At 38.4% G+C, this 15590-nt stretch overlaps 1 protein-coding gene across 1 annotated transcript in view; it reads right to left on the bottom strand.

Annotated features, from left to right (window-relative positions):
* DNM3 (dynamin 3) overlaps positions 1-15590 on the bottom strand; it is a 421129-nt gene that overhangs the window by 221935 nt on the left and 183604 nt on the right. The window contains exon 17 of the mRNA XM_089668875.1: positions 10773-10882. Within this exon, the coding sequence (XP_089525001.1) occupies positions 10773-10882 (110 nt within the window). The remainder of the gene's footprint in view (positions 1-10772; positions 10883-15590) is intronic.

Raw genomic sequence — 15590 nt, 5'->3', positions numbered from 1 at the left:
CAATTATGTGCAAGCAAAATTTGTTCAATTTTCCTTGCACTTGATTGGATATTCTTTACAAAGTGAAGCTTTACCACATGTCTGGGGAAATGAATGCAACTGCACTTGCAAAGTGCAACATCTGTTTGCTTTTCTAAATCCACTCCTTTGTGTATGTTTTGGTGTTGGTTAATTTTCTAGCCTCCTTGGGGTAAAAGAAAAATATAAAATAGTCTCACCTTCAGCACCTGACAAGCAGTTATGAATTAATCAGTTATCTAGCAAGTTGCTTGCTAGTAAACCCTCTGATCAATATAAAATATACTATATAAATTATACTATGGAGCTAAAATTGATTGCAGATCTGAATCTCACCTGATAGTCTAAAACACTCACCAACAGGGCCTCAATCCATATGTAGCCCAAAGCAATTGCTGCATTAACTTTTCCATTAAATTGATATAGCTATGTTTGTTACTTATGCTAAAGTCACCATCTAGGCAGTAGAAGACAAAATGCTTTGCAGAATTCCATTATGATTTATAGATAATGGATTCTTAGAAAAATCTAGGCCTTCAAGTCCTTGGATGAAAGTGATATAGTCATGACATACTGATTACATCTGGATGACTAATAATAACTGTTGACTATGACTCAAACAGCCAGGAAAGACACTGTTTGCAATGATTCAATAGGCAGTAACATAGCCAATTATGATAAATAACTTTTTAACCCCATTTCTGAAAACAGTAATATGTTGCTCTGTAATGCACAAGCCATACATCTAAACTATTTCCATTTTTTCTTGCAGGCTCATGGACAGAGAGCATCACAGAAGACATATTCAGGTGTGTGGTTAGCTATGGTGGTCATGTCTGGTGACCATCCACAGCTAACACCAAATGTACATGAAGTGGGTGGACAGTGGTAATGCCTGAAATTATAGCAACTCTGGAAGTCTAATTTAGCTTGGCATTTATGTCTTCCTGAATGAAGCATGACCTCACCCTGGAAAGGTACACATGCCAACTTCTTTTTTGTCCATCTTTTTAAAATATGATGTTTATTTTAGCACATCTACGAATCTGACTTAATCATATGACTATTAGTCTATGGATTTGTAAATTATACATTACAATCTGACTTTTGCTACTAACTGCACTAAAGCTTGGCAAAACAGCTGCATACCAGTGCTGCATTTCTGACTCAGACTAACAATGATGAGCCTTCCAGTTTTGTGTTTATTCTTGATCGCGTATATGCAATTTGCTAAACTTACAATGCAGGTGTGGCAGGGGTTCATAGGAAGCATATTTGTCTGAGCAATTCCTTTTTAAGGCACTCTGGGGTTGATTAACTAAAGCTGGAAAGTGCAAAATCTGGTGCAGCTTTACATAGAAACCATTTTTTTTTGTCGAAGCAAGCCAAAGTTAGAAGCTGATTGGCTACCATGCACAACTGCAACAGATTTTGCCCTCTTCAGTTTTAGTAAATGAACCCTTTCACTGTGTTCTACTAAAGTCTTTTCAGGTATGTCAAGAACTAAGGCTGGCCATACACTATACAATTTTCTGTCCAATTTCTGCCCAATTTCCTTTAGATATACCTTCAACTATGTAGTGCAAGGGCCTGCCTAATTGGATACAACTGAAAGTGTTGTTTAGGTTTGACCTCATATTATATGGTTTTTTGATAATTCTAAAGTAAAATTCTCAAGAAAATTGTATAATGTATGGCCAGCTATACTGTAGTCTGCCTAGTTCAAAGGTGGTGTTCTGAACATGCATGGAAAAATTCCTTTTTATGAGCATAACTCGCCTATAAGAGAAGACTAACTAATATCCATGGCAAGTATATGCATATTAGTCAGACAGCATTAAACTATCCAGGAGGTCATATTTTCAAAGACACTTAAAAAAGCTTGTTATGTTATGGAAATGCTATAGAATGCAGCAAAATGCAATAGATCTATTGTGACAAAAAAAAAAAAACTAAATCAAAATATGAATTACTCTATATTATTAGTGGCTAAAACTTGGCATTTATCATTATTTTTTTAAATACATTTTTATTAATTATTGATGCATAAAGGAAAATAATAGTAGTTGTGGTTACATGCAATGAGTAGGAAAATTCACAGTATACAGAAGTGCATTTTAGCTTTAATTAAAATATAATTTGTAAGCACCTGTTCAGCTGCTGCATATGTTAAATCCGTTGTAACATATTGCTAAAATATAATCTGTCAAAAACTAAATATTCAAAACCTGGCCATACACATGGCAACTTTACAGAAATTTCATCCACTTTTGATCATTTTTTTCTGGTTTGAATTGATCTTTTAATATACTGTATTGAAACGGTCTATTCATAGCCTAGATCAATTCATCAAACTCAGATGGTCGGTCAAACTCACCGACTTGGCATTGTATGTTCCTAGTTGAAAGTGGCTAAAATTGCCATGCAAGCTGCCAAGCAGCACAGTGGCTAAATGGTTAGCACTTCTGCCTGGCAGTACTAGAGTCATTGGCTCAAATCCCAGTCATAGCACCACCTGCCTGGAGTTTGCATGTTCTCCCTGTACCTGCGTGGGTTTCCTCCGGGTACCCAAGTTTCCTCCCACACTTCAAAGACATGCTGGTAGGTTAAGTGGATCCTGTCCAAATTGGCCCTAGTATGTGTATGTATGAATGTGAGTTAGGGACCTTAGATTATACAACCCTTGAGGGTTAGGGACCGATGTGAATGTATAATATATATGTAAAGCACTGCATAAATTGACAGCACTATATAAGTACCTGAAATAAATAAGTAGGCGGAGTAATTTACTAAGGGATGTGTATAGATAATATCCCATTTTATTAAAAGTAAATGTCTGACCTATACCATCATGTATCTTTATTTTCTGTGACCTCTATGCCAAATATATTTTGTACAGCCAAACTGTACAATACAACAAAATTTTCCAAAATCTAAATTTTTAGGACACACACCTATTAAACATAAATGTAAATGCATGATTACATGACTACATGAAAAAACTTAACATTCAAGGTGAAAAATGTTTCATTTAACATGATTGGATTTTAGCGTGCCTAAGGAAATTATTGAGAAGTAAAAAGATACAAACTCATGCATAGAACAAATAAGTTGCAAGCTGTGCAAGGTACTATTATTTTAAACTTACAAATAAAAACAAACATCAGTGTGACTATAAAAGTGCCCATTTATCCAAATCCTAGTGAAGCTAGTAGTAGTTAGTCAAATCGACTAGACTTTGTATGTAATTTTGAAGATGTTTTCCATCCAAGCCACTTCTTCAGTTTAAAGTGTGCCAGGCACATATCCCAGAATTTACAGTATATCCCAGAATTTACAGTATATCCACATGGGGAGCACACGCACTGTTATCCAATAAATATGGAATGTGTCAAGGTAGATGTTGCTTGTTCAACAACAGGATGGAAGATATGAAAGCTGTGGAACTACCCTGTTCTATCTACATAGTCCGATCCCTGTGTATGCATAGGTATTAATATTTCAACTTACATAGCTGAAGGTGTGAATTGCTAGGATAGAGATGTTAAAATGGCATTATATGTGGAAGACAGATGGCTGGTTGTTCCGGTATTGCTTAAATGGCCTCTTTTACACCTCTTGTGAACCAGCTGTCCTCTCTGTCCACAATGTGCACTTAACTGTCCTTGAAAAAAAATCCATATAGGAAAACTGGGGTTATTTTGTCTCCCCAATGTACAGGTTTTTGCATTTCACACTACACTGCACTGAACTTACTTTTTCTTTGAGTTGTGTGTCAGGTTTTGAATCTCCTAGTCTGACACTCCAGCTACATATGGGATGACTATACTACTCCTTGTGTTCTGTTTTTACTCTCTGCATTGATGGCCCTGTTTTTTTGCTTGGCCATGTGGATGTTTTAACAAAAGCCCAGTCTGGATAGTCACAAACTTTCAAAGTACTCCTGAGATGTCTGTATTCTTTGTCTTTAGACTTTGTGTATGTTGTTACCATACCAGTCCAGTGTTGTAAAGTTCTAAATAATTTGTGTTCCAGTTGGTGGTGGGAGTCAAAAGCAGACACTGGTCTGTGGGAGTAGTTTTCCAGTAGATTTCAATGCTGAAGTCACCCCTTCCCTGACATGCAGCACACATGAATTAAGGTGACTGAGCTACCCGCGTGGATATAGATGCTGGGGTATTTTCCTGACACTTATCAGAGCTGAAGAAGTGGCATTACAGAACAAGTCTAGTTGTATATGGTTAACTACTACTAACTAAAGTTTTGAGTGGCATAATCCACGTTTTAGTCAGTGATAAGAACAATTCATCACTTTTTCAGTTCATATAAGTATAAAGGTCCACAAAGATGGTTATAGGACAATATTCAATACGTGCAGGCGAGCTGAAATCCTAAAGCCCAATTAAACCTTTATATTAAAGCTAAAGTGTAATGTATGCATATAAAATGTTCCCATGTTCCCTCTTCCCCGATCAACACACATTTAAAATATTTCAATTAAATAATTTTGTTTTCAAGAAATTTCGCTTTTGAGACCCAGTGATGTCATGATGAGTCTCCAAGTTTGGTGAGAGGGGCCAGCAGGCTCCTGCAAATGTCACAGTACCCTGACTTGAATCTTCTTTCAAGAAGATCCTTTTATATAAAACAAGAATTTTATGACCATAAAATCTTTTTCTTGGAGATCATCAAGGCACACAAACAGTAGAATACATGAACAATGGGCATTTATGCTGCTTTTATGAGAATTTGGACACTAGTAAAAAACATCTATTGGCCAGCCAAGCCTAACCCCTCCCAAGATGTTTCATTTTTTTTTTAGAAAACAAGTACTAGGAGTAGACACAGAGAGGTGGGACCTGTGTCCCTTGGTAAACTCCAAGAAATTGGGAATTTCCATATTTTAAAGTACTGTACAGGGCACATGACTTTGCTGGGAACACCCCTGTACATCCTCACATAATCTCACACACTTTGTGGGACTCCAACTACTTTTGTAGCAAGAAACAAGGTGAAACAGAAAACAGAGGGGAGTGACCTGTGCCCTGTACTGTACTGCAAGATAAGAAGTTTACAGGTAAGTCAAAATTCCAATTATCATGGTACGTCCCCAAGCAATATACTGAGGGGTGGGCAAAAACATAGCATATAGCAGAAAACAGGCCCACAAAAACACAAGGGTCAATGGACACTCAGATGGCAGCTTAAAGCACCTTACAGCAGTCACTCACATCAGCAGAGGCCTGTGAATCCACCCAGGAAAACTTTGATAAGGTATAAACAAAAGATCGGGTGTCGGCTTTGCAAACTCGGAAAATGGATGCTTGATGCTGAACATCCTAGAAACTTTGACAGATCTGGTGTAATGGACCTTGATAGGGAAGAAAACAACTCACTGTCTGAGGGCATAAGCCTTCCAAATGAGCTGCCTGAGCCACCTAGCAATGGTGTAAAAGGAAGCAGGATGTCTGGATTGTGGAAAGCTTAGAATAGATCCTACAGAGTGTTTCCTGAGGTGCAATTTAAATAACTAGCTCCAGGCAAAGTATGCCTTTCATCTGTGATGGTAGACCTTGCGTGATGTGGATTTCCTAGATTTTAGGAGTGTAGGAATGGCAGAAAGTCAGAAAGACCTCTATGTCTTAAGATCTGGGCTTCAATAACCAGGTTGTTAAAGCCTGCCATTGAGAAGAAGGATGGTAAACCAGTCCTTGGAAGAGAAAAGCTAACCGATCTAAGAGGGTCCATGGAGTGTGTGCCAGGAGTATGAAGAAGTCTGAGGACCACATCTGCCATTTTGGTGCAAATATAATCACTACCTCTCGATTGGTAGAGCAGGCATGGAAAACGTTTGAAAGGAGGAAAGGTATACATTATGTTGAAGTGATCCCATGGAGTCAATATAGCATCTACTGCAAAGGCTAGAGTATCCCTGGGCTAGGAGGTCCACGACCTGGAACAAACAATACAAGGTGAAGAGACCATTCCAAATGTCCAAATGTTGACAACTGAGGAAGTCTGCCTATCACTTTTTTCCACACCTGGGAGTTGACAGGGCAGAAACACGAGGTTTTTGCCTATGCCAAAATTTGATCAGCCTCTCTTTGAATTGCAAAACTTCTGGTCAAGATGTCTAGTGTTGAAGGATAACCAAATCATTCTGAGTTCCAGAATGTTGATCAGGAGTCAAGTTTCCTCCGCAATGAGAGTTGTCCAGTACTCCTTCCCAGAGGAACAGGCACTTGCAATGTTCCAAAGAACGAGCTCCTTGTATCACACCACCAGAATGTTGAATTGAAAAAGTCTTGTGTGAAATTTTGGCATATGGAACTGTTTTGAAAAATGTCACCATTAAGCCCAGATCTCCAGTTTAGGAGTCAATCAACCATCTGCTGGTTAGTTGGCTTCTGAATTGGGTGCTGAAAATTTGCAACTTTTCCTGTGGAAGTAATACCCTAGTGAGATAATTATGTGGGAGAAGGCTGGGTTGCTCCAAACGATGAATCAATTCCAGTTCAAAATTGTAATGTTGGTCATAAACTTGAAACAGTCTATGCCAACTGTTCTGTTAGTCTTTGGGAAGGCACCAAAAGTGGAAAAAACAGAAGGGCGACAAACTGTAAATGCCCACTGCATAAAACAGGAAGTGTTGGATGCAATAGAAAGATGGGAACATGCAAGCAAACATCCATGATGTTCTCAAAGGCCAATACGTCTTCTGGAGAAAGGAAACAGTGATTGACTTTACAGATTTGATATTGCATTTTGTACTTGAAAGGAAGGTGTTGAGAACTTTACATCCAGTATGGGGTGAACTTTCCACTTTGGGAACTGCAAAAAGATTTGAGTAAAAACCCTGTAATAATTTGTCTTCTGGAACAATGGCTATTACCCCTTGGGAAAGGAGATGTTCCAGAGAAGCATGAAGGCCCATTAATCTTTTTGGGGACGGGCAGATTTGAAAAGATGACATGGGACAGAGATAGGTTTAGAAATACTAGCTTGGGACCCCCAGATACCACATTCTTGATCCAAGCATCTGAAATGTCCAGGGACCACGTGGCCACAAAGGCTAACAAACGTAGGGGTGTTCGATCATAATCAGGCCTTACTTGTGTTTGGAATATGTTTGGAATGGGTTTGGAATCCAAGGCTTTGCCTTTGACTTGGTGGTCCGCAAGAAATGAAGGGAACTCTTCCTTTCCTCCAAGGCAAGGATTTATCAGATTAAGGCATAGCCTTCCTTTGCTGGAGCAAAAGGGTACTCTTTCTCTCCGTGATGTATTTGATGAAATTTATCTCAGTTCTCCAGTGAAGGGCATACACAATAGGCATTTCTTGCACTGATGAATCAGTAGAGGCATACTGAGCACCAATTTTAAAAATGGTCCAGTGCCCCTTACCAACACTGGCCCATGACTAATAAACTGTCACAGCCAAAACTCCAGAGTTAACCCCTTAGGAGAGTGACTAAAGCATAGTAGAAGCACACACCAGGCTCCCTCCATAAAGGACAAAGCCCTGACTTACTGAAGCAGTTGTCCTAATACACCCTGCAATCCCCACCAAGCAGACACACTGAAGAAAGTTAGGCACGGTCAAGGGGAAATGCTCCATCCAAACAGCCTTTGCTTTTCTTGTGGGAACGCTCCCTAAGGAGTCTCTAGGAAGAAGGTTCCTCCAGACAGGTGCAACGTGGTCCTCGACCTGTAAAGCGCTCTGTGAAGGCTAACTCTTACATTACACACAGTGTCTCCTCTCCCCACAGGATTTGAGAGACAGCAGCAGAAGACAATTGATTTTAACAAACTTTGTTGCAGATTCCTGCCTTTTGTTACTCTGAAGAAATAGCTGTTTTTTTTGTCTGTGTCAATGTGTAAAATGAATGTGAATGGGAGTGATTTTAGAATTATCAATCAGCTGCTGAACTTGCAGGGTTCTAATGAGGAAAGTGGCAGGGTCTGCATCCCTTTAGATGCAATTTTCCTTCTGGAGTATCTCACCAAAAATTACATTTTTGTAGCAGGGGATGCCCAAAATCTGACTTGTATCTTATTGCAGACTTTGGGGAAAACCATACATTTAAGGAAACATTCTCAACATTATGAAGTTGCAAACTATTGATGTATGTTATGTTTAAACAATGATTCCTGTAATAAAATATTTTATTATGTAAAATGTTGTATAAGTTCATGGGGTATCGAGAAACTCCATTGATATTTTATTTTCCAGTAGGTTATTAGTGATAGAACGTGGTAACCCCCTTTCTTTTCTGTTTTGGTTACATTTTTCTTTGGGCATTCACCCTGGATTTCTCTATATACTTCTGGGAAAATCAGTAACCCAATCACACAAGAAGAAAATTACATTTCTGCGGGGCATTCTGTTCACCATCTATGGTGCCAGGTTGCCATATTGCATTGCATTTTACAGAAAATACACACACTGCAGATTGAAACGAAAGGTCATTTTAATAACATTCAATTAAATTATGACTTGTGTAACAATTGTGTATGCAGTATTGTTTTTATTTGCTAGTTTTTTCCAGTGAAAGTGGAATTACCTTTTAAAATTCTTCAAAATAACGGTTACTGTTCTCAGACATACATTATACTGAAAAGCTTCCATAAGAAGAGTAATGCAAGCAAAGGTACAAAAAATGTGATTATCCATGATCTACAACCTTACCTCCTCCTATCTGTCTCAGTGACAGTGACATAGCTGTCTCTGGATATGGCATACTCTAAAGCTGGCCATAGATGGTTTAAATTTCAGTCGGTTTAGCAGGGACTGGCTGAGATTCATTCAATCTATGGGCAGGTTAATTGTCGATCCAACGACTGACCTGGGTACAACAAGCATGTTGGATTTCTAGTGGGGGAGCAGTGGCCCAGTGGCCTTTCATGAGTGCTAAGTTGGAGCCATTGGATGGTGCAACTGTATTATTAATGACATTTTGGGGTTTATTTACTAAAGCTGGAGAGTCCAAAATCAGACTCCCTTCTGCATAGAAACCAATCAGCTTCTAACCTCAGCTTGTTCAATGAAGCTTTGGCAATGAAACCTGGAAGCTGATTGGTTTCTATGCAGAAGGGAGTCTGATTTTGGACTCTCCAGCTTTAGTAAATAAACCCCTTTATGTCATGATTGCTTCTTGTGCAATATATACATTTTATACTCCAGCAGATATAGAAAGACACACTTTATTACAGCACTGCATCCTGTAAGATGTATTTTCTTCATTAAAACCAGTGTGGGTATCTAAATTTGACCTGGTTTCGGTATCTTGCAAGCCCATATATACAGTAGAGCTCAGACTGTGAGAGGAAGTATCAGCACAATTTGTAGACGTGTTGACAGGAGGAGAGAGCAGTGTGACTGAGAGATCATCTTGTCAGTGTGTTGCGTTTTCTCTCACCTTCCAGCTACAGACAGGGTGAGGGACAGTACCTGTAAGGGTTATTAAACTGCAGCAGATAAAAACAGCAGCAAAAGTACAGTGAGCACCATGTGGGTCATAGGAGATGACTGTCTCAAAAGTGTGTTTTTCAGCAGACACTGAGAGACAATTTCTCAGCAATGGAGTAGCTAGGCAGAGGAAAGTCTTCTTTTCAGATAACAGATTAATTTTACATTTTATATTGGTCAATTAAAGTGGCATTAAACCCAAAACCAAAAATGTGACACATTGCGGCTTATTAATCATTAGATGTTGTGACTGCATTAGATTTCATTTTTAGTTTTTTATCCCTCTGTTTCCACCTGGTGATCTGGCCAGTAACACACCTCCTGTATTAGAGTGTCTACAATGATGAATAGAGCACAGGGGCACCTGGGGAGAGGAGTGTTGGGTGTACTAGCAGATTTAGATACACTAACAAATTGAAGTTGAACTCCAACGCACATTGCAGTTACACAAGCAGTTACAGTGACACTAAACTGCTACATTTGTCGAGAGAGATTGAAAAACAACAGAATTCCTGTCCAGATCGCCAGGTGAAAATAAAGGAAATAAAGCCTAAAACAGAAAATGAATGCAGCCATAACATCTAAGAATTGGTAATATAATAAATGTTTGGTTTTGGGTTTATTACTGCTTTAAATATATTTTGAATGTTATGTTGGTATCATTCATATCAGTACAATCTGTGGCAAGCAATAGGGAAAGAGAGAATATTTAAAGTGTAACTTCACTTTCTCAATCAACACTGACTATTTGCAATCCTTCCGTTGCTAGCATTAGTGTATAGATAGGAAAGTATATCATATTTGTTTTAAACTTTTTTTTTTTTATTTTTTCAATTACTGTCATAAATCCCAGGAGTCTTCAGGAGGGGAGGAGGGTTTTTTTTTTAGCTAGGCACACCCTCCTGCCTGCATACCTGAGATAAGACCAGATGGATTCCAGGAAGTAAACACTACATCTGCCCTTACTCAAGATGGCCACAGCCAGAAATGTTAGGGGGTGTTTTTCAAAGTGATTTCTCTGCCAAATAAAGAATGGGGACATGGATGGATGAATGGGGGAGTTTTTTTAAATATTAAAAATGAATAAAATAGTTATAAAAATTAAAATAGTTTTTTGTTTGCGGTGCTCAGATATAGTGCGGTTCCACTTTTAAAAAATTTGTAAGGGAACCTAGGGAACATTAGGGTAAACCTATAAATTTCCTTTAAGCTATATCTTATGGATGTAAAGATGACATATAGTAACAAAGACATATTTTCCTTTTTTGTTCTTCTTTTCATCCTACCTTTGCTCCGTGTTGAACAGCGCAAAGATGTGTTTGCTGGACATGAAGCTTTTTTCCACATCACGAACCTTCAGGTTGTCCAAAGGTAGCATGTACTTCTTCTCTTTTTCCTACTCGGAAAGGAGAAGCAAAAACAAACCAATAAGCCTGGATACAGTAGAGGTCTCACACGGTGCCAACATTGCACAGCATTACTTCCTTCACCTCAATTAAACTTAAATGAGCTTGGCAGCTGGAAGGACTCTTAGCTAAGCAAGGAATATCTGAAAAAGCCCAGTGCCACTGACTTCAGAGAACCATGCCATTTGTGTATCAATAAACGTATTGTGTACAGCCTCCCTGACTGCAAACATGAACTTACAGTGGACTGCAAAAAGCCTACAGCAATTATAAATTAGTACACCCAAACCAAGAAAGTCTTTAATCGGCCAGCTGGACTCATGTCACATATTCATTCCAGATCAGGTGCCCAATATTTAAATATAAATCTTGCCTGGGCTTCTCTTTCCTGATGGCTAACATTGGTATGAATAACTGGCATGACTTCCTCTTCTGCTTTCAAACTATTAGCTCTTATATGATCATTTCAGTTTAAACTTCAGGAATTTGATAGCACTGTGAAATCTGAAAAATTTCCACTCTAAAAGCAAACTGGTTTAGTTCCCTTGTATTTCACAAAATAACTGGTCTACTGCTGAACAAACCTGGACAGCCCCCATTCATCTTAAAAAGAGACCTCTAGAAGTAGTACATTTCATGGTAACAACATTCAAAAAGTACAAATAAAACATTTAGCCTTCCATAGGATGCAGTTGGCATGCTTTTGCTCATATATAAATAATGGATATAAAAATGTGACTAGTAGTAAAGTGTAAAAATAGTGGACAGTGGTTAGAACCTCTGTCTGACTTTTATTACTCTTGGTGCCCTCAGTAGGAAGGTTTCTCCTCTCTTACAGCATGGACACCAAAAAAAGAAGAGAGGGGGTTAGGTCTTTCCACTAAGGACACAGATTGCCACAATCACACCATTTTAGTACAGTGACAGAACCATGGTCATGTTTTAATGTTGTCCATTTCCTTCTTAGGGAAATTTTCTCTCACTTTCTGAGTTTACCAATACAAGAAGTGAAAAATCCTTTTAAAGTGCAACTATAGCCTAAAGCTGGCCATACACTGATCGAAAGGGACTGGAAACATTTTCATTGGTGTGTGGTAGTCCCTGTTCAACAGAGGTCCATCACTTGATGAACGTTTATCAAAGGAAATTGTTGGAAATTTTTTCTTGGCCAGTGTTTGCAGCTGTTGATCAGAGTATTCTGACATTGATAGGTACAGCTGTCAGAATAGCTGTCATGTTCTGACGGGATTCCTCCATCTACCTCATTTGTGTAGATGGAGGAATCTGTTTATTAGTTTTTTTTTTGTCTAACCTGCTGGCTGAATGAAAAAATGTTATGGCCAGCTTTAGAATAAAACATGGTTGGCGGCAAGCTTGAACTGTTGCGTTCTGCAATAAAACTTCTTGTTCTTCCTGTCAGCAATATTTCTCCTAAATGTACCCTAAGTTGTGTACGTGGAGCTCCATGTACATTCTCCTCATGCCTTGGTACCAGGATGAATTAACTGCTGCATACATGCATGGGTGCTACACCATTCCAAGACGGGAGATCAAAATGGATGAAGATGCCAAACCAAAAGGAGGTTAAGAAGTCAATGATGACGGAGCTTGGGTTGTTGTATTACTGGAGAAGAAGTACAGTGGAAATTAAACTCCAACAGATGGTATTACCTCCATCCAAAAAAGGTTTAGCTGGAGCTCTGATTTAAATAACTTTTCTCAGCACTATGTTTACCTAACAAATATAAGTGACCTAATTGAACTAAAATTTAGGAAAGTATCCAGGGTCGGTCAGAGGCTATATTAGCATGTAAACAATCAGATGAATATCGGTGATGCCTGCCATTGATTTGTACAGAGTACAAACCTGACAGCCGCCACTGACAGCTGCAGTGTATACAAGCAGCATGTACAACTGCTGGCAGTAATCTACTGATTCTTGCTGGTGGCCGCCTCATGCTGCAGCTAAACTACCTTATGTAGCCTTATGCAATCAAAACTTTCTCTCCCCCTTTTTAAGAAACAAAGTTAATATACTACTTGTGATTTCAACAGCTTCTGGATATAAAACAACATGATTGTTAAAATCAGGATGTTTTTTTTTAAACTTCACTATGTTTTTTTTTTTTTTTTTAAACTCCACTGTTTTAAGATAGGGATGGGGAATATGTTTTACTGCACTGGAAAATGAAAAAAAGAAAGGATCTCATTTATTTAAAGTAGACCAGAAAAATGGCTATTCCACGCTAAAACCTATCAATAAAATGTAAGACATGCCTTAAAGTGGTATTAAACCCCAAACCAAAAATGTAATATTGCAGCTTACCAGTAATTAAATGTGGTGCATTAGTTTTCATTTTTTTTTAGATTTTTGTCCTTGTGTTTTCCCCTGGTGATCTGGACACTAACACACCTCCTGTATTAGAGTGCCTACACTTTGGATGAAGGCACACAGGGGCTCCTTTGGACAGCAGAATTGTCAGTCTGGGGGTAGGGTAGTGTTAGATATACTAGGAAATTTAGATACAGTAACAAATCAAAGCCAAACAGCAGCTAATGCAGTCACAGCAACAGTTTTCTTACATTTGAGATAGAGGCTTTACATAAATATATAAAAGCTGATCATTGTAAGCATCTCTGTGAGTGGTAAATGGTTTGTCTCAACCCCCTAACTGCTAAATCTGCAGGACAGCTTGATCTGCTGCAAAATATCAGACTTACTGGCTGGATCACCAGGGGAAAAGAAAGGAAAGAAAAGCCTAAAAAAAGGAAACTAATGCAGACACCACATCTAAAAATCTGTAAGCTGCAATATAATGAATGTTTGCTTTTGGGTTTATTACCACTTTAACTTCTTAAATGTATCTAAATCCAAACATTTACATTAAATATGTTGTTGCACGTGTTCCTATAATACCAAAAAGTGCAATCTTTTTAATATTTCCTAGTTTTTGATTACATATTCTTTGGCGATCCAACCAGCTGGGTGTACCTAATAGGAATTTTCTTTCTTAGGGTGACAGTTCACATGGACAGCCTGGAGGGTGGTAAAAGCAGGCTGTTGAGCCATTTTACTGCCGCTTGACCCCTAAGCTGCTTCATGGCTGCAGCAAAATTATACCCTTATACATTTGGCAAGCAGCACCACTGCTGAATACGACTTATTCAAGTGTAATGCAAGTGGTTCCAGAGTGGTGGTGTCTGCTTTTTAGGGTTAAAACAGGCATCAGGGAGGAATTATATCGCCTATCAGTCACCTGTCAACCACCTTATACAAAGTGATACACTGCGGATTGCTTTTCAGAGGGGTGGTAAGGGATGCCACAATTGTGAGCAATGTAGGATTTTTCCTTGCTAGAGGGTCCAGAATAGAGTATCTAAAAATGTAAGCTGCAATTTTTAAATGCTTTTTGTTATGCTATGTGAATGGGCACATGAACAAATATATAGAAGGTGTTATCCCAGATCAGCTGCAAAAGTGGAAATACACTTTAAGCTGCAAAGTCATTCAGATAGGGTGTACATATGCTGAAGTTATGATGCCTTGATTCGTGGCTGCAAAAAAAAATTATATCTTTACAAAAAAAGGTCTTAACACCAGAGCAGAAGTAAAACACAAAGCAAATATGTAGGAAACTTCAAACATCTAGCAAACGGCTTGGGTAATTAACCAAAAAAAATGTTTTCTATTACATTATCTGCCAACAGCCCTAGACTGGTATTGACAACACCATTTCCAGTAGTGCTGTTACAGTAACACTCTTTGGGCCTCCTTATATTTTTACCAGGTTCGAATCACATTCACCATAAAATACATATTTTAGATATTACAATCAATGGACTGTGATTACTTTTTGTTTAATGAACTGTGCCATAAATCCGGTTTACCCCGAAGGGAAAATTCAGCCTTCTGTACTGTACATTTCAGAACATTGCTCCATATAAGCGTAACCTGTGACATTCTCCAGGTCTGATGTCCATAAAGCATGTTAAAGGTTAAAGGATTTCTGAAGTTACGAATACCTTTTCATTGGCAACATAAGTACCATTAATCATCATCATCTATAAACAATCATTGCCATGGAAACATTTGTGTATACATTTTAATGAGTAAAAAGACACGGCTTTTGAATTTTTTTTTTTTTTTCAGAAATAATGATATCCAGGTTTGGCATTTCCTGTTCAAACGTTTGGCTTAATTCAGAGCCCCTGGCTATGCCTTAGGGCCCCTCACTTCTTCCAGACGTCCTCAGCTGGCTAAGAGCTTTGTCCCCCCACACCCACCCTTGTCAGTGCTGTTTTATCATTATGTCTGGATGTGATATTCCTGGCAGACTTTTCACTAAAAAAAAAAGAAGTTTCAAGGTTTAACTCCTTCTGAGTTCTTCATTTTCTAGGTTACTTAGGAACTCCATAGAACAGCAATCCTATGCTCTTGCTGTATAATGTATTCACAACAGGCTTCTGATGTAGATTCTATGTCACCAAGTTTTATAATTCAGTTTTCACATGACATTTAAATTAATATTTATTTAAAGTTCCAGCACTGCTATTTAATTTTCAGACATGCTTCCATATGTGAAGCTGACAAAGAAGCTATTTTATGTTTAGTCACCCTCTGACAAAATGCTTCTTATTATGGAAGTATCATGGCACCTTCTTCCGAATAAACATCTAATCTATTTATCCATTCAATCT

The sequence above is a fragment of the Staurois parvus genome, unplaced genomic scaffold, assembly GCF_062004578.1.
Source record: "Staurois parvus isolate SC_StPar_1 unplaced genomic scaffold, SC_StPar_1.0 ptg000066l, whole genome shotgun sequence".
NCBI lineage: Eukaryota > Metazoa > Chordata > Amphibia > Anura > Ranidae > Staurois > Staurois parvus.
The sequence above is the reverse complement of the archived record's forward strand: the minus strand, read 5'-3'. Positions and strand labels throughout refer to the sequence as shown.